This window comes from Melanotaenia boesemani, chromosome 4 (genome assembly GCF_017639745.1).
Source record: "Melanotaenia boesemani isolate fMelBoe1 chromosome 4, fMelBoe1.pri, whole genome shotgun sequence".
NCBI classification, from domain to species: domain Eukaryota; kingdom Metazoa; phylum Chordata; class Actinopteri; order Atheriniformes; family Melanotaeniidae; genus Melanotaenia; species Melanotaenia boesemani.
Window position 1 is genome coordinate 22,809,581 of NC_055685.1, and position 22,176 is coordinate 22,831,756.

The window sequence follows — 22,176 nt, forward strand, 5'->3', positions numbered from 1 at the left end:
AAAAATGTAATGATTTGTAGAATGAGGATGTGGTTGAAAAAATCAGATTGTATGCTGTTTTGTTTTATTTTTTTGTCATTCTACTATATATTAATGTATCATTGTCACGGTTGTGCAGTCTTGTAAGTTCTACAAGAAAAATCTAAGGTTGAGTCGAGTACAGTGAGCTTTTACTTTGAATAACACGACAAATCCGGAAATCAGCTCATCTCCGTGGATTGCATTGACGCTTTGCTGTGATCGACTTTATTGACTTGCAGAACAAGCTAATCGAACTCAGAATGATTCATGTGCATTTAAAAAACAGCGCGAGTTTTTATTGTTTGTTTGTCTTTGATTTTATGCCGTTTGAGGCAAGAATGTGTTAAAATAATAATAGTAAAAATCACCGAATCCAATTCTTGTGACAGCTATGTCTACAAAGAAACTGGCGAAGTAAGTAAACGAGCCTGTTTAGCTAACAGACGTTAACCAGACAGCCTGCTAGTCCGAACAATAAAATGAAACTTCTCGTTAAAGATTAGGTTAATCCAGGTTAAACAATGTCCGAGAGTGATTTACACTTTAGGAAGTACAATTTATTTAGAACATCGTTGGAGAAAACCATATATATTTTAACGTCAGTGTTTTAACCGAAAGTTTTCCCTAGTTAGAAAGACATCTTTTACATAAAAAGCTTTAACTGTGCCTAATGTTGACTCGTTAAATTTCACAGAAAATTGGGATTATTGAGGCAACGAAGTCAGTCATCCTCCGAATCAAAGGAATCTTTGTTATCAAGTAAGTGTGATATTTTTTTCTCATCTTCCGTTTAAAATTGAGTCCAATTCTTTCCATATGAGTAATTTTTTCCCTTCTTCTCTTCCCAGATCAAACATTTTCTTACTTAATTGTGATTGACTTTGAGTCCACTTGTTGGCGAGAAAAAAACAACTACAGTCAGGAAATTAGTAAGTAGTATGTTTTAAGACTGAGTTTTTGTCATTTGATTCTCCCATATCTATATCCACCCACAAATGCACGTCTTTTTTTCTCCCTTTCTTTAGTTGAATTTCCTGCTGTTCTACTCAACACCTCCACAGGGGAGGTCGAGTCTGAGTTTCACACTTATGTCCAACCACAGGAACACCCAGTTCTGTCTGAGTTCTGCACTGAGCTGACCGGGATTACACAGGTTTCTGTGCTCAGGCAAAACTCTTTGAGCACAGATGCACGGACAGGTTATAATTTTATGTAACAGTCTGGTTCTTTATCCCACAGATGCAAGTTGAAGCAGGGATACCCCTTCAGATCTGCCTCTCACGGTTTAGCCGCTGGCTGCAAAACCTACAGCTTGAAAGGGGTGTGGCGTTTCCCAACAAACAGCCAACATGTTCAGCTGCTTTACCTTCCCAAAGACTGTGTACTTTTCTCACATGGTCAGGTAAAAGCTGCAGTTATGCTCTGCATCTTCTCAATGGTTTTAGTTATTGGCAAACCACGCAAGCCTTTCCATGACAAAGGGTAGAAATAGTTGAGACTAGCTAGATTAAAAAGAAAAAACAACATTACCTGAAATAGTATTTTACATATAATGTAGTATTTTGTTTTTGTAGTGTAGTTTTTATTAATGTTGAAACCACTGGGGGAAAAACTAATTGAATGTGCCTCCCTCTGCATTGCGCATTAGACTGGGATCTTGGAGTTTGTTTGCAGTATGAGTGTAAACGAAAACAGCTTCATAAACCCGATGTTCTCAACAACTGGATAGACCTGAGGAGCACATACAGGGTAAGTACTGGCTTATTCACTGCACCTTTTCTTTTGACCTCTTCTTTCATTTATTCAACTTTGTGTTTGTGGTTTTTATATGTTCTTTTTTTTCAAGAAAATCTTTCTAACTAACTTTTTGTATCTCCAGCTCTTTTACAACAGGAAACCAAAAGGACTTAACGGGGCACTTCAGGATTTAGGAATACAGTTTTCTGGGAGAGAACATTCTGGTACTAACAAAACCGAAAACTCTTTGGTCTAGATGTTTCTAAATATAAAGCACCTTTACCCTAAACCCTATTTATCACCCTTCTGTATCTGTTTCCGCCTCAGGCCTGGATGATGCCCGAAATACAGCTCAGCTGGCAGCAAGAATGATGAGAGATGGATGTGTAATGAAGATCACTCGGAGCCTAGAGAGGGTGAGTGGTCGACCGACAACATTCTTAATGAACCCCAATTCCTGAAAATCAAGCTGGGATTTTTAAAGTTGAACCTTGCTCTTTTGCAGAACAGTTCATTTTGAGAAGCTTTCACAGTTTTGTGATTATGCAATTTTAAAATTTCAATAAATAAATGGAAAACTACATTGCAGTTAACAATAAGTGGTGACCTTCCTTTTTGAACTAGTTTTATACTTTGTTTACATTTAAATTTACATAAGTTATAAATTCTGTCATTTTGTTTGAGATGAAATGATTTAAATGGTTTGTGAGATTGTGATCCTTTAAGAAATTTCTTTCATATTTGTACATACATATGACCTTAAACAATTTGTTATATATATATATATATATATATATATATATATATATATATATATATATATATATATATATATATAGTGTGAACCCTTTGGGATTTCTGCATAAATTGGTCAAAATGTGTCCTGATCTTTATCTAATGCTGGGTTTGCACCAATTGATTTTCACTGTCGCAGACTAAAAACTACTAAACTACTAAAGTCTTTAGTAAATCTAGGAGACTTGCTGGAATTTCGGCATGCTCCCATAATCTTGATCGTTAGATTTAAGGTGGTAATCTGTGCAGTTTCATGTCAGTCTTTCCCTAGTCTTGGGTCTGCAACCATATCAAACATGTTTAATATTATTCCAAGTTGCCGTGACGTAACACAATCAACGACCAATAGATGAGCTCTGACAAAAGCAGAAACAGGAATTCTGACTGTCAGAGCCACAAACATACATAATAAAGTCATTATTATAACAGACTTATAACATTAAACAGACTAAAAGAGAGTTAAAAAAAAACAAAGACGAACGAGAACCAGTGATGAAACGTTGTAGGTGGACCGTCCAGAAAGAGGAGCGGATAGTGGAGCTCATGGCAGATCAGCCCTGTCTGATATGAACTGTCCAACATATTAAAAAATGCTTAAAGAATCTAGTTGTAGTCTTGTAAAAAGTGACCCCACAAGATTCACAATCTTTGTAAAATCTGTCTGAAACTAGGCACATATCGTTAGATAAGCGAGCTGGTGTGATCTGATCATTTTTTTGAGTCCTTTACAAATCTTTTGAAAATCTTCTGATGTAAGTCCAGCATAAGTCACAACAATTGACAAACTAATACAGCACAAAAGAAAAAATAATAATATTTGCATTTTTTTTCTTTTAACACTACATGTAAACATTCACAGTGCAGGGTGTAAAAGTATGTGAACCTTTGGATTGACTAACTGGTTGACCCTCCTTTGGCAGCAATAACCTCGACCCAATGTTTCCTATAGTTGCAGATCAGAGCTGCACAACGGTCAGGAGGTATTTTGGACCATTTCTTTTCAAAACTGTTTCAGTTCAGCAATATTTTTAGGATGTTTGGTATGAGGTTACGCCACAGCATCTCAATCAGGTTGAGGTCAGGACTGTGACTAGGCCACTCCAGAAGGCGTATTGTCTTCTCTTGAAGCCTCACTGTTGTAAGTCTTTGGCTAACCCACTAGGATTTCACCTCATTGAGCGTCCTGCTCTGTGCTCTGGCAGTCATCTTTAGAGGATGACCATGCTGAGGGAGAGTAGCAACAGTGGTAAACTTTCTCAATTTGTTAACAATCTGTCTTGGGGGGGATTTTAACCAACACCTCCAACCTCATCACTTTGGTTGGACTCCAGGCTGGCTGACTCCTGGCTCCAATTCTTTCTTTGAAAGGTCCCTATCCCTATCCTAGGGGTTCAACATACTTTTTTCACCATGCACAAATGTTTAAATGTTGTTTTCAATAAAAACATGCAAAACTAGAATTTTTGTGCGGTATTAGTTTAAGAAGACTGTATTTGTCTATTGTTGTGACTTAGATGAAGATCAGAACAAATTTTATGACCAATTTATACAGAAATCCAAGAAGGCTCATAAAGACTCTAGTGTGCATCATTAACAGCTGCTAACAAATTATTTAATTAAAGTTAATAAAAGTCAAAGTTTTATTTTTGAGTTACTAATTACATATTTCCTTTTCTCCTCATAGACCCCACCAATGGTTAAATCCATGTTTAGAAAAACCGGGTATCCTGCAGAAAACACGAAAGAAAAACTGAAAATCAATAAAAAGGAAAATGTTCCCACTTCCAGCAAACCCTTATTTAAAATTCCTCTTAAAGTTTGTTTAAAACACCCGAGTCCCGAGGTTATCACAAGGAATTCAATCATGGAGGATAAATCGCTTTCAGTTAAAAAATCCGTTCAAATGTGCCAAAGCCTGGTTTCACCGAAGACGCTGCTCAGTGGGACGACAGCACCGCTTTGTGGACACAGCAGCAGGTCAGTTCCAGCACAGGCTGCTGCGAACCTTTCATCCTCACTTATGATAAACTGTACCCCATCACACAGAAGCAGCAGTCATGTTCTGTGCTCCACTGCTGTCAGCTGTGTTTTAAATCTGCCTCAACCCAACCAGGCCTTCAAAACAGGACTTGAGGATGCAGAACTTGTTGTGGAAACAGAGAGGTGTGGTTCTTATGATGATGTCATCTTGGAAGGTGACAATGTTTTAAATGTCATGGACAGAGACCGTGATGCTGAGTACGTATCGGATTTTGACAGTGGATCTTATGAGTGGGAAGAGCCGCATACTTTACATTCACAAGAGGGTCGTGTTATATTGGAGGACAACATAAAAACGGAGAGGACTGGACACAACTCTGAAATGCACAGTACTACCAGCAGTTCATTAATAACCTGTAAATCTGTGAAGACACCAAATGCCCATTTTACTGTCTCTAATCACACAAAGGAAGTGATTCAGCCTTCATCAAACTGGCAGTCAGATACATATTTTGCTGTGCCTGAACCTGTTAAGCGGAGCAAGTCTAATCAGTGCAAAGCAAGTATTAAAACCTCTCCACAGTTTCAGCCACAGTTGCACAGGCTGCATCAGAATGATAAAACATGTTCTCTTTCTCCTTTCAAGTCTAAGCTTTTTGTGCCAGAAAATACTTCTACCCCAAATACCTCCTCTTCCAGACCCAAACCAAACATCACAAACCACACAAAGTCTCTTAAATCATCTTTTACCATCTACTCTGAGCCAACAAATCACACTGCAGGGTCTTCCAATCCTTCATTTAGTTCTCTGCGCACCCCCAACAATGTTCTCTCCTCTTTGTCAACCAACAAACCCTCTTCTGCCAATCGTTGCTGCGTTTCTCTGACAGCTAAAGGACCACCAAAGATTACCTCCCCTCTTTGTGCATGCGGTCGCCGTGCAAAGCGACAGGTTGTGTCAAACGGTGGGCCAAACCACGGACGGGGGTTTTATTGCTGTGCAGTCCGCCGCTCAGGAGACAGAGGCAGGATGGAGAAAGGGTGTGATTTTTTTAAGTGGGAGTCGGCTCTGATGAGGAGCAGTTCAGTCACTGCTCCTGCTGTTAGATCCTCCGTGTCACTCTGTCACATTAACTCCACTCTCCATCACTTTCCAACCCACCGAGTGCCACTGAGAAAAAGCTATTGACTATTTAAAGATGTTGTATCATACTTCTGTAAATGTGAATTTCAGACACAAAAGGCTTACAGTGTGCTGGGTCTCTGGCGTGCAGAGTTAAAAAGGAAAGAATTTAATAACTTGATGTGTGCGCCAATGCGGATTTTTGTCACGTTGGGTTCATTTACCAATGGTATGAGAGGAACGCTGCTTTGCTCTCAAACACATTACTAACCAATCAGAAGCTGAGCAGATCCTTAGAAAAGGTAAAGTTTAGATCTTTGCTATCGGCTCTTTAGATACGATGGAGCAGAGATGCTGGTGAGTACTGTAGCTGTAAACATCAGTACCTCTCTCTGTCTTTGCACATGAGCACGTGACCATGTATACAGTCTGAAACGACATGCCGTCATTTAAATAAGGTAAATAACAACAGGCCGTTTAGTTTTTCAACTCCCTATGAGCGTGGAATAAATGTTCAGAGCCTGACGTTGATGAAGCTTAAGATCTGTGAAAAACAAAAATGGCGAATCTACTGCTTTTTGGGGACCCAAAGTCTGGGTCCCAGACCACATTAGACCAGATCCTGCTGAAAAACTACCACTTAAGATGTTCTGTACTGAATTATTCTACAGAGCATGAGGATCCACTAACACACAGTTCAATTTATAATTGTGAAACATTTTATTCTCTTGATGAAAATGCAAATAAGGGTAGTTTTGTTTTTGTTTTCTTGTTTGTTTTCTTTCTGTTTTGTTTTTGTTGTTTTTTTGTTTTGTTTTTTTGGCACACAGAGCACATTAGACCAGGTCCTGCCGAAAAACTACAAGACTTGGAATGAACACCTTGACTGAATTATTCCACCAAGCTGGTCGATTCGTTGAAATGCTGTGTCTGATATGTGAAACCTTTGTTATATTTATGAAAATGCATACAAGTTCAATTTTTTGCATCTAGACCACAACAGCCCCCCCCCCCTCCAAATTATTTATTGACATTTCCAAGTCAATTTAAACATTGCCAAAAAAGAAAATTTGTATTTGTTGCCTTGTATATCGCATCACTGTAATGTACTTTGGCATTTGTAACTTTCATATATTGTGGAAATTTATGAAGTGAGTCATAATAAAAAAAAAAGACTTAGATGTTTTTTTATTAATTTATTTCTTGCAGTAAAGCGCCATCAGCTGCACAGAAAGTTGTTTGTTAGTTCTGCAGAATGAGATTAAACTGCTGATGCAGGAAGTCATTTATACACATAATTTAGATGCTACCCATGGATGAGTGTAATGACAGGAAATAATTGGAAGCAGAAAAACAATGTTACACCTCAGAACAGATCAGAATGAGAAAAACTTTTAAGTGGTATCTGTGCAGATTTTCCCATTACATACATATAACATTACACAGTATTGTACATCTGTAATACATTTATGTTTAATAAGGAAATCATAGATTCAATAAAAAATATAACTGTGGTCGTTCAATATGCGTTGCTGTACAGTAAATATTAATTTAAATCACCTTTGGAACTCATTAATTACTTAATGATGATAAAGTCGTTTTTACTTCATTTTGCTTTTTGGTTTGGCCTCACTTATTGTCCTCTCTGAGACGCCGTACATGACACCCAACAAACGTGCAATGTTGTCTTTAATCGATCCAGCGACACATGAGAGGGGAGGACAGTAAGCTGCTCCAATCTATGAACTTCTCACGATTTTCACATTTCAGACGCTGCTGCTTTCCGACTTAGCTTGAATCGCTGAGCTAACCGCTAAAAAAAAAAAAAAAGCACAAGGAAGAAAAACAAAACGAGGACATAACCGGCTGTTAGTGAGCTCAAACTCGCGAATTCGATAGCATATCTGCTCGAAAGCGTATCTGCAACATGTCAGCCGTGCAGAACGAGTCTAGGAAACGGAGCAAGAAGCGCTATGTGGCCAATCAGCAGAAGAAGCGGTGGAAGGGTTCCCGGGAGCTGGAGGTGGGCATGCAGGGAATCCTCATCACATGCAACATGAACGAGAGAAAGTGCACGGCGGAGGCCTTCAACCTGCTCAATGAATACGCCGACAAGATCTATGGGCCAGAGAAGGTGAGTCTGGAAGTGAATGTTTTCATTTTTCAAGACGTACTGTGTTTGAAATTAAAGTAAAAAGCCACAATTAACCCAGATGACTACCAACTTGTATACCGGAAACAGAGACTAGGAATGTCAAAGGTTAAAAGTACGGACGAAGAGACGGCTTGTAGAGTTTGCGAGGCACTTGCCCTCCTTGGCAAAGACTTAAGTTCTAATAATAAAATCTCGTGTTTTTATTTGCAACTACATTTTGTAAAGTTTACTCATGCACTTCTAGAAATTCTGCATCGACTCCAAAAGACTACAGCAATAAAAGTGACTTAAATGCGTTAGAAAGGGAAAATACCACACAGGATATACATAGTTGATTGTTTGAAATGTAAAACTCTCAAGACTCAGAAAGCTTAATATTAGAACACTGCTCCTGATTATATTTGATCAGTCAGCATGGCAGCCATGCCGGTGTGTGTGTGAGGATGACCACCAAATGAAACATCAGTTTCCAGACAATCCGATTGCAGCTGTGGGGAGAAAACTCAAAGAGAAGCAAAACGACAGCCCACAGGGCCCAGAAGATAAGTTGCTCATGTCCCACCTGGCACCAGAAACTCCACACCTTTCAGTGAAGTTGCATTTGTTCAAGCAAAACACATCGCTTTAAAAGTAAATAAAAGGACTCAGTTTCCAAATCTGATAAGACGTATTTGTTCAAAAGTTGTGTCAATAATTGCATCCTGCAGCTTCTTAACTTTTTCATTAACAGTTACACATGTGCAACATATTTGTTTTTAGCTAGACTGACAAAAACAGTTACTTGGTTTCACAAATTTTTATTAATTTATTTTTCTTTTTAAAAAGCTGGACAGTTACCATCAGCCTAGTATTAACAGTATGTCACTTTCCATCACAGCTGTCAGACAGCAATGGAAGCAGCAGTGAAGAAGAGGAGGCTGAAGAAGAAGATGTTGATGTTGCTCTAAAGAAGGAGGTTTCACAACTGCAAGCATCTGGAACTAAACAGGAAAGGCGCTTCCAGGCCCTTGACAGTGGAGCAAACAATGTCATCTTCATCAAAACTCAAAATCTGGGTAAGAATTTAAAATGTGCTGGAAAAAAAAGTACTGCCAGATGATTCAGCTTTTGTAGCTATTGTGTGTTACAGGTTTTGTTTTCTGTCCTAGAATCTGACAAACTGGTTCATCACATCCTGTCTGATCTCCATACCACCAAGAAGAAGAAGTCACGTGTGATCCTTCGAATGCTGCCAGTGAGAAGCTAAAATTCACTGCAGTTTAACACTGATATTTTTAATGTCGTTAAAGTAAAAATTTCATCTTAATTTTTGCCTTAGAGTGAGATCTTTATGTCTACAGATGATGTGAGTCCATGCTGCATCACTATGAAGTGTCCTTCTTGCATGTTTCACATTTGCTGTGGCCACCATAATTTCTCATATATCACTGGGAGGTCAAACTGGAAGCTGGGATATTCTGTTGGTTGCAGTCTGCAACTTCACTACTAAATCCTGTCCACTGTACCTTTAATCCCTAGACATTAATATATCTAGGGCTTGTGTTATTTACCAGAATAGATCGGTTTCTTATCTGCGTTTTTGTTTCCACCAGGTAACTGGAACATGCAAGGCTTTCCAGGAAGACATGGTGAAATACCTGAGCACATTCTTGGAGCCTTGGTTCAAAGCCCCAAAGTGTGCAACCTACCAGATTGCCTTTAAGGCTCGCAACAGCAGCCACAACAAGAGAGATGAAATTATTAAATCTATTGCAGGTAAGACTCGCAGCCCATGTTATAGTCAAGCATTTCATGTCTGTTGCAGTCCTGCTGGAAAGAAGAAAGAGACAGAAAAACTGACCTTTCCTTTGGATTTGCAGGTCTGGTGGGTAAGCTGAACCCTAAAAACAAGGTGGATTTGACAAACCCTGAGCTGACAATCATTGTGGAGGTCATCAAGGCTGTGTGTTGCATCAGTGTGGTTAAAGACTATACACTGTACAGGAAGTACAATGTTCAGGAAGTAGTAAAAGAAGATGTTCCCAAGTCTGATGCGATCGCAGCAAAAACAGATACAAGCACAATCGAGCAAAAAGCAAAATGCAACGGAGGGGAGACAGAGAAGGAAGTGCGGAAAGATGAAGAAGAGGAGGACAAAAGTGTGTCACAGGACAAGGAGGTTGTTAAGGGAGATGGTGGGGGGGGAATGAAAGCCGACATTTAAAGAATTATCCTGTTAATTAGACGTCAACTTACAATGTTTTATGTTGTAGTGCTGTTGATTTTTTTTTCTTTTTCTTCTTTTTGGACTGTAAACATTATTTTTCAAAATGCTGAGGTTGACATGAGTCAAGAACACTTTTTTTTTCTTTTAAATATATGTTCATGAAGATATCTGTTGTGCAAAGATAACCAGCTTCACAGAGTTGTCCATTTCTGAAGCAGTGGTTTTAAATGAACTAAACATATCAGCATTTTCCAACATACCACAAGTTGTTTTTATTTTTTTTAAAGTTGTATTTTCTTTCAAAACCCTGAATATAAATTTTAGATCTAATATCACTCTAATTTAGATGTTTTTGCATTAAGAAAAAGGTACTTTTCTCAGGTTAACGGGTGTGTCACATCAGATGTGTTATAGGAGAAGACAGCCCCTTAAATAACACTGAATAAAAATCCATGGATAATTCTGTCATCTCACATTCTTGATTTTGGTCATATGTAATAACTTACTGCTTTTTGTAACAGTTATTTTCCAAACCAGTCCTTGATTAAAGCCACCTGTGTGACTGACTTCGCTCATGTTCTTCACATATATTTTGGTGTCATGTTGTAGTGACTGAAGTAGGGAAGAAGAAAGAAGTCTTAAAATTACATTTGAAAAAAAATGTATATATATATATATATATATAAGTTTATCAGCTCATTCTTTGCTTTGCACTTTACATACTCTTGCTTTATCTTGCTTTACATGGTGCTGAGTTTCCCAGGAAGCATTAAAGTGATTCTTTTTTTCAATTTGAAACAAACATTCACAAAAACCTGGTGATAAAACTATTTGGAATTTGATATTCAGTTTTACTCTGAAATCACTTGTATAAACAGTTTATAAACCACAATTATGACAAAAATGTACACAAATAGTAAAAATATAAAAAATAAAGTAATGCCTTTTATTTTGAAAGGTCAAAGGTGAACTGTGCTATCATGACACACTGCAGAAATATTATTCTGGTCATTAGACACCAACCATGAGACTGATTATCGGTCTGTGCTGACATATTGAAAATATTTCAATCAAGCATAGTTAATTGTAGTTTTAGTTTATTCCACAAGATGGTGTTAAAACTACATTTTTCCTGGAAATGCTTGTCTTAGTATCTACTGCATATATTTATGGGTGAGCAATTTAACAAAAAATGTTGAATAAATCTGATAGTCTATCTCAGTGATTTTCAAACTGGGGGTCACCAGATAATTTAAAGGGGTTGCCATATAATTTAAAATTAGCACCTACATTTTTAACACATTAACTCATAAACAACAAAGTTAGTACACGTCATATTAAAAATCTGAATTCGACATGTATCATGAATTTGAGAAGCTGATTTTGGGTATGTAGGTGTCACAGCGGTAAACCAAAAACCACTTTATCCTCAATATTTTTGACGATTCTGACAGTTTTTCGGTCTTACATTTAGAGGATGGCTGCAAGATGACCCATTTGATCCATCACACAATAAGTTGTTGGGTGGGGGTGGGGGTCGCGAAGACCAATGCATCTTATGTTGGGGGTTGTTTCTGAAAAAGTTTGAAAACCCCTGTTCTATCTAGTCATTCTAACCACTTCAGATACTGCACTATTGACAAATCTGAACATGTCAGGCAGGTATTTGTTCATTTTGAAAAAGGGGTTTTAAATTTAATGCCTTTTATAATTTCCAGACTGTATGACTGTGAGGTGGAAATGTGCAATTCCAGATTGAAGCGCATGTAACTGGAAAACCACTGATGCAAAAAGCACAGCACTGTTTTTCAGTGGCAGAGCTAGACTTTACCAGGGGGGCTGTATACTAAGGAAATTGTTTTCTTCGCTCTAACACACACTCACTAACACTGCTGTGATAACTATCTCTACAACATCACTCAAAACATTTCATAAGAAACAACTCTTTTCATCTGAGGATCATTGTTAAACTCAGAACAATTTTGTCAAAAAGTGACTGTAGAGATGATAACACATGTTTAATCTCTTCAAGATTAGAGATTGTAGGACTGGAGGAGACTGATATTTCCCAGCAGTAGTTCCCAGACTGGAATGATCTACCTTTATCTTTATGTAGTTTGGACTCTGTGGATATTTTTTAAAAGCAGCTGAATTTATTTTTATTCCTCAGCTATTATGAGCCTTTTTTTCTCCGTGTATTTTATTTTGTGAATTTTAGGTTGTTGTGAATTTTATCTGCTCACGTGAAGCACTTTGTGATGAGTGTCTGTGAAAGGTGCTATATAGATAAAGCTGGCTTAGTTACTTAAAAATAATCTAGTAATACTATAACTAGATTAGCACTGCTACTGAGCTTCAGGCTAACATCAGGTTAATATGCATTCAAAACATGTACCTGCACTGGGAAGAAAAATCTCTTCTAGAAATGTGCAGCCAGATGTCAATATTGGTTCAAGTTTGGGGTGTAGCGCATGTTTAAATCAGAATATGCATTACAATGCAATACCCAAAGCAGCCATTGTTTGTAGGTTTATGGACAGACCAATTAAAATTGAATGTTTATAATGAAGAGAAACTAAAATGAAAAAATAGGGTCTATTTTTAACAGGCTGCAATTCTTGGATACACTGCAGCGGTGGTAATTAATATTAAGAACCTCCACTCCATGTTGTCTACCTCTGTCACGTAAACACACACACACACACACATGCATTAACTGATTTGTGAATCCTTTTTCTGCTCATTACACTCTGGCTGAACTGTTGTTGTGACCTGCCAATCATTATCTCCTCCACATTCCGCTAAAACTCGCAAATTGCGTTTCTGCCAGCTCTCAGGTGGCCCACTCACTACGACCTGCTGACAAGCCTGTAGCTCCAATGCAAAGGGAAAAATCTCAGCCTCAGTGTATTATTAGTAAAACACCAATTAGAGTGTGTAAGTAGCCTACTTGAACACTAACACACAGCAATGCTTTTAATGATATGTCTGTCGTCAGCTGAAATTCTCATCCTGATAATCTGTTTATTCATACACACACACACACACATATATATATATATATTTCCATGTGTCTAAAAGTTTAGAACTCATAACGACAATTGAAACTTTACAATTAAATCAAAAATACTTTTGGGGGGAGGTTGAACAGAGTTTTTAAAGTAATAGCCAAATGGGGTTGAGTACATTCAAAAATAGCCTCTGATGTTTTAATTTCCCCCCAAGGCAGTGACTAATTAAACCTCTGTGGGCATTAAAGTACTCTAGTTTCCAGCCAAAGGTGTACATCACGTACACACTGTTCTGCCACACAGGATTGTACACTCAGGTTTAAATGTCACAGCCTTGTGAAACAATTACATCCTCAGGCGCATGTGCACACAGTCCCTGGGGTCAGGATTAGCATCCATTGGTGTTGCTCCATATCTGACCTTTATGAGTAGCTAAGTAGTGCTCTCCTGGGTCTCATTTGTCTCACTTCAACCAAACAATGGCCACAATCCCCTCACAACTGTGGCTTCCGTACTCAGTTCAGAACATGCTGAGGCTCAAATTGCTAAGTTTTGGAGCTCGTCAGCGATTGGAGGTCTACTTCCACTTACTTACAAGTAGATAAAATATTACAGCCCCTAAAATTTGTTCTCAAAACGTATGAATTCCCTTTAACAATATATTCATAAGTAAATGTAATCCTTATTCCAAAAAAAATAGCATAAAATGTAACTATAACGTTTCTTTATAAGATTTGCTGATCATTGCATTCTGTTTTTGTTTACACTTTCCACAGAATGCCAACTTTTTGGAAATTGAGGTTGTAAATCAAGCAAGAATAGGGGGAAATGACACAATAAAAACCTCAGTTCCCTGACAGTTTTGTTACTTTATAGTTAATGCAACACAGTGGTAAACATGGTAAAGAACGGTTTCTAGCATCATGATAAAAATTAAATAACTGTCATTTAAAAATATTAGTTTTGATATTTGTTATGTAGTCCTTTTTGCTATCAAATTAAACCACTGTTAAGGAAATATGATTGTACATCAGTTCTAAGCACATGATATGTCAGCAGTTCACACAAAACAAAAAGATTTGTGGGACTGTTTGCAAAGTGGCAGCAGAGCTGTATTTGTTTGGTAATTCATTAGGTCTTCGCTAAACAGACTAACGTCGACACACTAAAACACACTAAATGTGGTGTTTGCCTGATAGCAAATTAAAACCTCAAAATTGACCACTGAGTTAAATCCATGTGTATGTCTGCTGCAACAAAAAGCAACTGTAAGCCTTGCCAAACTGTAATTTTAATGCACAGCTATTGTGCACTGAAGACTTTTCTTTAATTTTGTCCATCCCCTCAAGGTATGTCTCAGCATATAAAATCACCAGATGTCCCCTCTATTTTCATATGCGAGGTAAACTGATTCACAAATCAGTAGGTTATTCATTTATTTATATATTTATTTCTATTGTTTGCAATGACGGCATATATTTTGGAGGACATCTGTTTCTCTGAGAGATTGTGTGTGTTTGTATGTGTATTACATGCGTGGCTCTGGCTGTGTGAATGCGGTTCAGTAATGAGAAATGCTTATCAACCCTCAACAGGCTGTCAGCTTGCTGCTATGAGCTGTCACCCCAACAATCTTACAGGTAGGCCAAGAGTGCTCATATTGATTCCAAACATTCCCGTTTGTCTTCCCAGAAGGCGAGCAATCAGCAGACGGATTTAGTTGATTGGGATTATGGGAAGTAATTTGTGAAGGAAGTAAGTGGGCATTTTTTTAAGCAGAGCTATTAATTTTGTGAAATTAGTTTCCTTAATACCTGCAATGGTGTTGCCGTTTGAATGTAAATGACTTATATGTGATTTTTATGTGGATGAGAGAAAGAAGTGTTGATTTTATGAGGAAAGCTGAGGAACAGTTTGTGGAGCTGATGAGAAAAACCACAATGGAAAGAAGAGTGTTTTCTTCCATACACACTTGTGTATGCTCAGTTGTTACCATCAGTCTTATAATCCTTGCTGAAGGTACTTTCCATATAACTGAGCAGCTTTTTCAGTAGAGAGACGCTTTTAAGCATAATAGTAACAAGAACCTTGACAATTAGTTAGACAGGGGAGGCGGTGTGGGGGCAGAGAGGCAGAAGGGCAGCGCTCAGAATGACAGCGTGAATAGAAAACAGAGGGCAGGCAGAAGGGCAGCAGTCCTGAGAGGAAGCATGATCTGGACATCAACTTTGTGACTACAAACCTTAATTGTCTTAAATTCTTTTGTTATTTCTCTTAACTAGTCCTCAGGCGGAAGCAGATCAAGGCCGCATTAATGAGACTTGTTTGGTTCTGCTGTTTGGGGGGGTAATTTTATTAACCGTAGTTAAGCCTAAATGAGCTGTCATGTCATTATTAACACAAATATATAACTTCTGGTTATGTAGAATTTTCATTAATCAGCTTTTTAATTTACACAATCAAATATAGCTAAACTATACAAATTTAAATTTCATTTTAATAAAGTAAATGATGATGCAGATCTATGAATGGAAAACTAAATGTTTTCTAAAACATTTTGTTTTTTTAATTATGTGTAAAAACACAAATACAACTTTTTGATTTGTGATTTATTTCACTTTAAGGTTTTCTGCTGAGCTTTTTCATTAATAGATTAGGCAGGATTCACCAAGTAATCAAGGAAATTAAGCTTTTTAAAATCGCTCCTTAGTCACTCAAATATTGGTCTCGCTCAGCTTTCAGTCACTGGGTCATCATGTTGTTTCTGAAGTCTAACTTTCTCGCTGTTCATCTGTTTATGTCCCCATTGTTCTTTTTACAGATTTTAGCTATGTTTTCTGGGTTTCCCCTTAGGTTTCCTTATACTTCTGGACTTTTTACTGTTTCTAAATATTGCTTTGTGCCAACCACTTGCCTATTTTATTTGATTTGCCCACTGCCTTCCTGTGCAGATTTGGATTGGGCTTTTACCTCTGTCCATATATCCTGCCTTTGAATCTTTACTTCTCTTACTCATTCCACCTAATCAATTGGATTTTATGACCTAAATCTAATCAAAGAATGAGTTTAAGCTTAATGTTTAAGATTAAACACTATCTTGAGTTGGACATGGATTTTTTTTAAAAGAAATATGTGTGTTTTTCCACCGCTCTCCTCCTACAATGCATTCAGTCTTTCCTTCAAATTTTCCCCAACTTTTCTAATTCACTCCTGTATGTGATCTTTCTTGTGTGAGTCTTTGTAAGTTTGAATAAATAAAGCATACTATAATACTTATGACCAAGAGATGATGATGTAAGCTAGAGCAGTAGAAACTGCTATGTGTGGTTTGAGTAAGCTAAAAATAATTCACATTTAAAACATCATGTAAAATAACAGCTTACAATCTTACTATCATGAAGTGTGCTGCTTAGTTTGAAAACTTTAAAACATTTTCTTTTCCCAACTTCACTGTCACTGTGCTTGTGGTTACTACTGTGAATACAGTAAGTGTTATGTAAATGCACTGTGTGTCACTGACATGTTGATTAGAGTAGAAGTTGCTGGTACATTCAGGTTGGACAAAGACGCTTCATTCTGTTGCTAATCATGTGTGTTTTTTGAAGGAAGATCTTATTGGACTGGATAACAGCTGCCACAGAGGATTGAGAGTGTGACAGTGAAACATGTATATGTGATTTTCAGGCAGATGTCAGACACACAGAAGGGTTCCCTAATAGGACATACAACTTTAACAGGATTGGAAATGGTACTGACCAGCTGTAAGAGGTAAGACAAAGCAGGGGATGAAAGTTAAAAGCGAGACTAAGGAGGGGTGGCAATGCAAGGGGTGTTGTCTTTAGCCAAAAATGACATTTTTGTTTGCTGCAACAGCTTGGAGAGATGGATAAGAATGATGAAATAGACATGGAAGAACAGGGCTGAGCTTTGGGAATGAATGAAGCTATTTAAATACGTCATCAAACACTGCAGGCACAGCAGGGGGCCTTGAGATACACCCATCTAAGAGATGGGTGGTGTGGGTGTGTGCGTATAGTTTTGTATTGGCCTAATACACCATCCATCTGCAGGGAGAGGAAAGCAGTCGATGTGAGTAGCAGGGGGTTACAGCACTCTTTTTGCTCCATATTTACACCCCTTTCAAATGCACAGACCGACAGGCACACAGTCCTGCCCAGAGGTTCTTTGATGCTTGTCGATAACGCTGCGTGATGATGTCATACGGCAGAGAGCAAGGGAGGGAGGCATGATCAAAGGAAAGAGGGAGGGATGAAGACGCAGGAGAGGATATCCAAGACAACAACGGGACAAAGATGGCGACTGCTTCTGCAATGGGACGTCCACTGGCGTCCATACCTCCGAATCACCAGGAGAAACCAAGGCCACGCAGCAAGTGTATTTCCTTCCCCCATTCTAAAGGATGACCATCAGTACTACATAGTGGAACCACCACGCCAACCTCAGCCATCACTACCGTCGGGCTAACACGGTAAGCTCTCCGTCTACCTTAGTCTTTCCTTCGCTGCCGTTAAACCTTCCAACCCTCAACACCCCGATGTCTGGTTACCATCACTCCATCCGAAGTATTTATCACGAGTTGCCATTCTTTTTGATATCACATTTTCTACCCATTTTCCTTCTTTTTCTCAGCCCTTTCATCATGGTCTTTTGGCTGTTAATATAGGCCTCTCTTTGCCATCAAAGGCAGCACATCAATTGCCTTGACTCCCAAGTGTATGTGTGAGGGTGAAAGAGAGAAAGGGAGAGGAGAGAAAAGAAAAACACCATGTATCAAAGATCAAGGCAAGCTTTCATGCCTGTTTTGGCCTTAGTTGGGTTTTGCTTTCCATCATCTTTCCATCGTCTTTTTCTTCCTCTTCCAGTGCTACAGATGCTCTCCGAACCCACTGACAATTTCACCAAATCCTCAGTGGTCCAAATTCCACATTCGCTGAAAGATGAAATTAGACGCTTTTGTGGGAAAATGGAAGCAAAGACATTTTTTCTGGCTTTCTTTGACAATATTCTGTAGCTTGTGGGTTCCTGGGCCACAGCTCTGCCCCTATGATGACAATACGTGAAACAATATTTGAATAAGCAGCAGGAGGGCAGCCAGCTAATCCACTGTGGCTAATCCAGTATTGGTGCAGGCCATATTGGTAGCTGGAGTATTCAACTCCATCACAATACACATCAGCAGGACGCCATGGCAGATATACTGACACTCCTACTACAGGCATGGCTGGGAAAGGCCAACAGATGGATGGATGGATAGATGATAACTAGATGGGCGGATGAAAATACTGATCATATATTTACTTAATTTCTCAGTTTTAAGTCTACTTGTATAACCTGAAACTTTTTAAGAAAACTAAGAACAAAGATGTCAGACAAAATAAGGGTTATAGACATGAACTGTAACTCTGATTGCCATTCACGGCTTTATTATGATGTTCACGTCTAATTAACCAATCCAAAATGTGCCTACTTATTATATATCGAACACATAAAATCCACTGTACAAGTATTCTTGCCCTGTGTTTTAAATTTTTTTTTAGTAAACAATGATTGTCCTCAATTAATTTTCTTAAAGAGCAAAATTCTGTTTATATTTCAAGAGGTACATAATGAAGATTTCACTCTCTGTGAGTATCTAAATGGGTCTTTGTGCTGGGAGGCCCCCAAGAGATAAGCCTGTTTCTGACAGGCCTCCGTACAGACGTCCAAATCTGCTGTGGCAGCTGCAACAAAAGGACCCCTGAGCTGGACCAGTTCACTGACAAAAAGCCCCATATCAGTAGTCCAGGGGGCCTGGCTCAATTTAAGAACTGATGAACTACTTTTATCATCACTGGAAGTTATTTTCATCACATAATTGACAGAGTTTGACGAGTTGAATTGTGGAAGCAGCCTCGTCCCTCTTTCATTGTACCAGTTGAGCTTTAACAGCAGCAAAAGAACATGACTGTTTATTAGTCAGATCAGTGTATGGTGTGTATAAAACCATTAAAGATGCAGAATACCTCGAAAATTCTCAGTAGACTGGATTTTAAATTACAATATTAATCTGAGAGCAATTTAAATTGATAAAAACTCAAGATGGTTTCTGTTTTAGGTTGTTCTTATGCTTTAGCAGACTGAAGCACAAACATTCAACACACTTTGAACTGCTGCAAAACTAACCTGATGACTATTGACAGTTTTTTTTTATTAATTAAATAATTAAACATGACTTTTTTCAATGCATTTATCACCTGTATAAGTGATGTTTTCAGTTTGTATGTCTGTCTGTCTGTCATGGAGCATCCCTAAATCACTTCTATTTTTCCTCTAGTTAAAAGAGTTTCTGACTTTATCTACGCTGAATATAGGCTTTTTTCCACACACATTTAGGCATGTCAGAGCTATAAAAACTCAACTGATAAAAAGAATGAGAAAAACTCTATTAAGCTAAAATAACACCTGCTCTTTCCCTGCTTTAATAACGTACAAAAGACCTGTGGTTTAATATTAACCAGAGAAAACCATAAGTGTCTCTCATTATTTGTACATGCCCAATCTTCCAGAAGAAAAACAAATTAACACAGTTGAACAGAAAAAATAACAGGAGCACAGTGAAGCACAAACACCTCCTCATAAAACACCTGAAGCTATTCAGCACTTACTTTCTCAAGTATAAAGACAAATAGATGGATAGATAGATGGATGCGGGGTGAGGGCCAGGTGTATAGTGCCCCCCTTGTGTGATGACCTTTCTTCAGCTAAGAGCTCAGACCTCAGCAACACACACACACACATACATTGTGGAGATTCATTATAGATTCATAAGTAGCTACATGCCCCCCACACCTCCTCACCAAGACATCGTAAAGGTCAAGTTCATCTTCGTCAGTATTCTCTCTTTGTCTCCCTCCCTCTTTCCTTATTGTCTCGGGGGACACTGCAGCAGCCGTAACAACGCCAGCCTGTTGCCACAGGAAGCTGTGCATGCAGGTGCAGCGTGTATATCTGTTTATGAGTGTGTGTTGACTGTTGAGAAAATTGGCCAAAGTAATGTGAATGCATTTCCATAATGAAGCATGTTTGGCTCGACTGTAAAGTCTGTTTATCAGGGATGTTGTCATTTTCTACACAACCTGCTGGCCGTCTTCATTACGTTACCCTGAAACTCATCTCTGGATCTCTGGCTGAACAATTTCACTCTAATTATCTGTTTAAAGACATTTTAATTGCTTGAAATGTTTAGGGTTAATAGAAAATGTGAAGATGGAGTCAGTTTGTTTAGATGCCATACTGTATTTGTGCTCCGATACAGTCTTCTGTAAGCACAGACCCTAAATTCTAACTTCAAAATACAATCACCCAATAAACTTAAATTTTAGTCCATTTCTTATCCTCAAAACTCACGGCTAAAGATAACTGTCCACTGTATGTAAAAAAAAACAAAAAAAAAAAACACATTTTAAGGAGATTCAATATTAAAGCACATCTGTTTTTTATCAATATAGTGACACATTAACACTAAATGTGATTCTAAAAAAATAAAGAAAAATATTTCTGTGTTTATTTTGAACTATAGTTTATTTGCTTAAATAAATTTGACAAAAAAAACAGGAGTCCGATTTTTCTAGGGATCAGATTTCGGCACAGCATCAGCTTGTTAATTAGCAGATCTTGCATTTACAGATGCAATTTATTTACTTTAGGTCCATCATCATTCTCCTTTTTTCTTTCTCCACCTCTTCATTACTCCACTAGATTTGACCACTTTTAGCCAGAGACAACCAAATTTAACCAGGCACAAATGGTTTAAAACTGAGGTAATGGAGATTATTCCTAACAAGACAGTGCTCTTGTCCCATCATGCAGCATGGTGTAGTGTATATTTATTATTTCTGTATTGTATGTGTTTACAAGGGGAAAAATATTGATCTCATAGTATTGTGTATTCTTAACCAACTAAGATGTTGGCCAAAATTTTTAAATCTTTATCAATATGTGAAAATATGAGATGACTGCTGTTGCTCTTAACACTGCCCCTGAGGTGCAAAAAACAACTACAGAACCAGATGACAACAACAAAATGAGGAGCATTATACTTCACAGCACTTAACATTTCAAAAACATCTCATTTATACTTTGACTCTCCAACTGCAAATCACTTAAAGTCATAAATACTGGGTAAGATAATGACATTATTATCACAGGCTCAAGAAAAACTACAGTATGTCACTGTCACCTACATTTTTTCCTCCATCAGGTCAAGGTTTAATGAACATATAAGAAATATTGGTATTGCGCATATAAACCCTGCTGAGTTCCACTTTATTTTTGCCTGTTTCCAGACAGACCTGTCATCTCGTTGTACTTCATTTCAGTTGACTCTGTATAGTAGATAGATTTGAAGGTCTGCACCAGTGCACATTTACATTTGTAGCTTCACTGAATTAAAATTGAGTTGATGCTCTTTATTTACCCATTGCCATGGTGACTCATTTTATTTCAGCTCCACTTTTTTTTGTTCATTGCCCACGCATTCACTTACCTCAGAGTGAGCATACTCAGAGCTGATTGAAGTAACATTTGAGGCCATCAGCTCATAGCTAAGGGGTTACCCTCATAGCCTGTATGTAAGAAATAGACAAAGTCATTCATTGTCAGATGTAGCGCTATTGTGGAATTAACCTGAAGTATAATATCACTGACAGCAGCTAGGCTTTGTTTCCAAAATATCTCTGGTTCCAGCTGACATTCAAATAGCATCAATTTCTTTGATACATACGGTTCAAAAACTCAGTAAATTTCATAATTCCTCTGGAAATAATTTCATAGTTAAATAAATATTATTCCTCAAAAAGGGTAATTTTGTCTCATCAGCTTTCAAGAATCCCTTTCTAGCTCAACTCTCTTGTCCAAATATGGACACAAAGACGGCCAACGGCTGAATTCAAGGCATAAAAATGATGATTGCACAGTGGATGTGAGTATTTCTTAATTACAGACCTAGGTATGAAGACTTTGTTAGAACTCTTATTGTCCACATACACAACAGAAACTGCAAATATGCAACAGAAACATCATTTCACAAGACATAGTAACAAAACAGAAAATACTTTTCAGAAAAATTTCATTTCAGAAACAGCCTAGT

At 37.9% G+C, this 22,176-nt stretch overlaps 2 protein-coding genes across 2 annotated transcripts; both read left to right on the plus strand.

The window, feature by feature from the left end:
• Positions 1-50: 50 nt before the first annotated feature.
• Positions 51-5,971, plus strand: eri2 (ERI1 exoribonuclease family member 2). Its single transcript, XM_041982544.1, has 9 exons — positions 51-435; positions 716-780; positions 870-950; positions 1,047-1,174; positions 1,261-1,423; positions 1,670-1,770; positions 1,901-1,982; positions 2,086-2,174; positions 4,238-5,971. Exons 1-9 carry the CDS (start codon positions 413-415, stop codon positions 5,720-5,722), a joined length of 2,217 nt encoding a protein of 738 aa, XP_041838478.1. The 5' UTR covers positions 51-412; the 3' UTR covers positions 5,723-5,971.
• A 1,333-nt stretch (positions 5,972-7,304) lies between these two features.
• Positions 7,305-10,583, plus strand: thumpd1 (THUMP domain containing 1). Its single transcript, XM_041982548.1, has 5 exons — positions 7,305-7,790; positions 8,689-8,866; positions 8,960-9,045; positions 9,404-9,566; positions 9,671-10,583. The coding sequence occupies exons 1-5, from the start codon at positions 7,584-7,586 to the stop codon at positions 10,012-10,014; spliced, it is 978 nt and encodes a 325-aa protein (XP_041838482.1). The 5' UTR covers positions 7,305-7,583; the 3' UTR covers positions 10,015-10,583.
• The last annotated feature ends 11,593 nt before the right edge of the window (positions 10,584-22,176 follow it).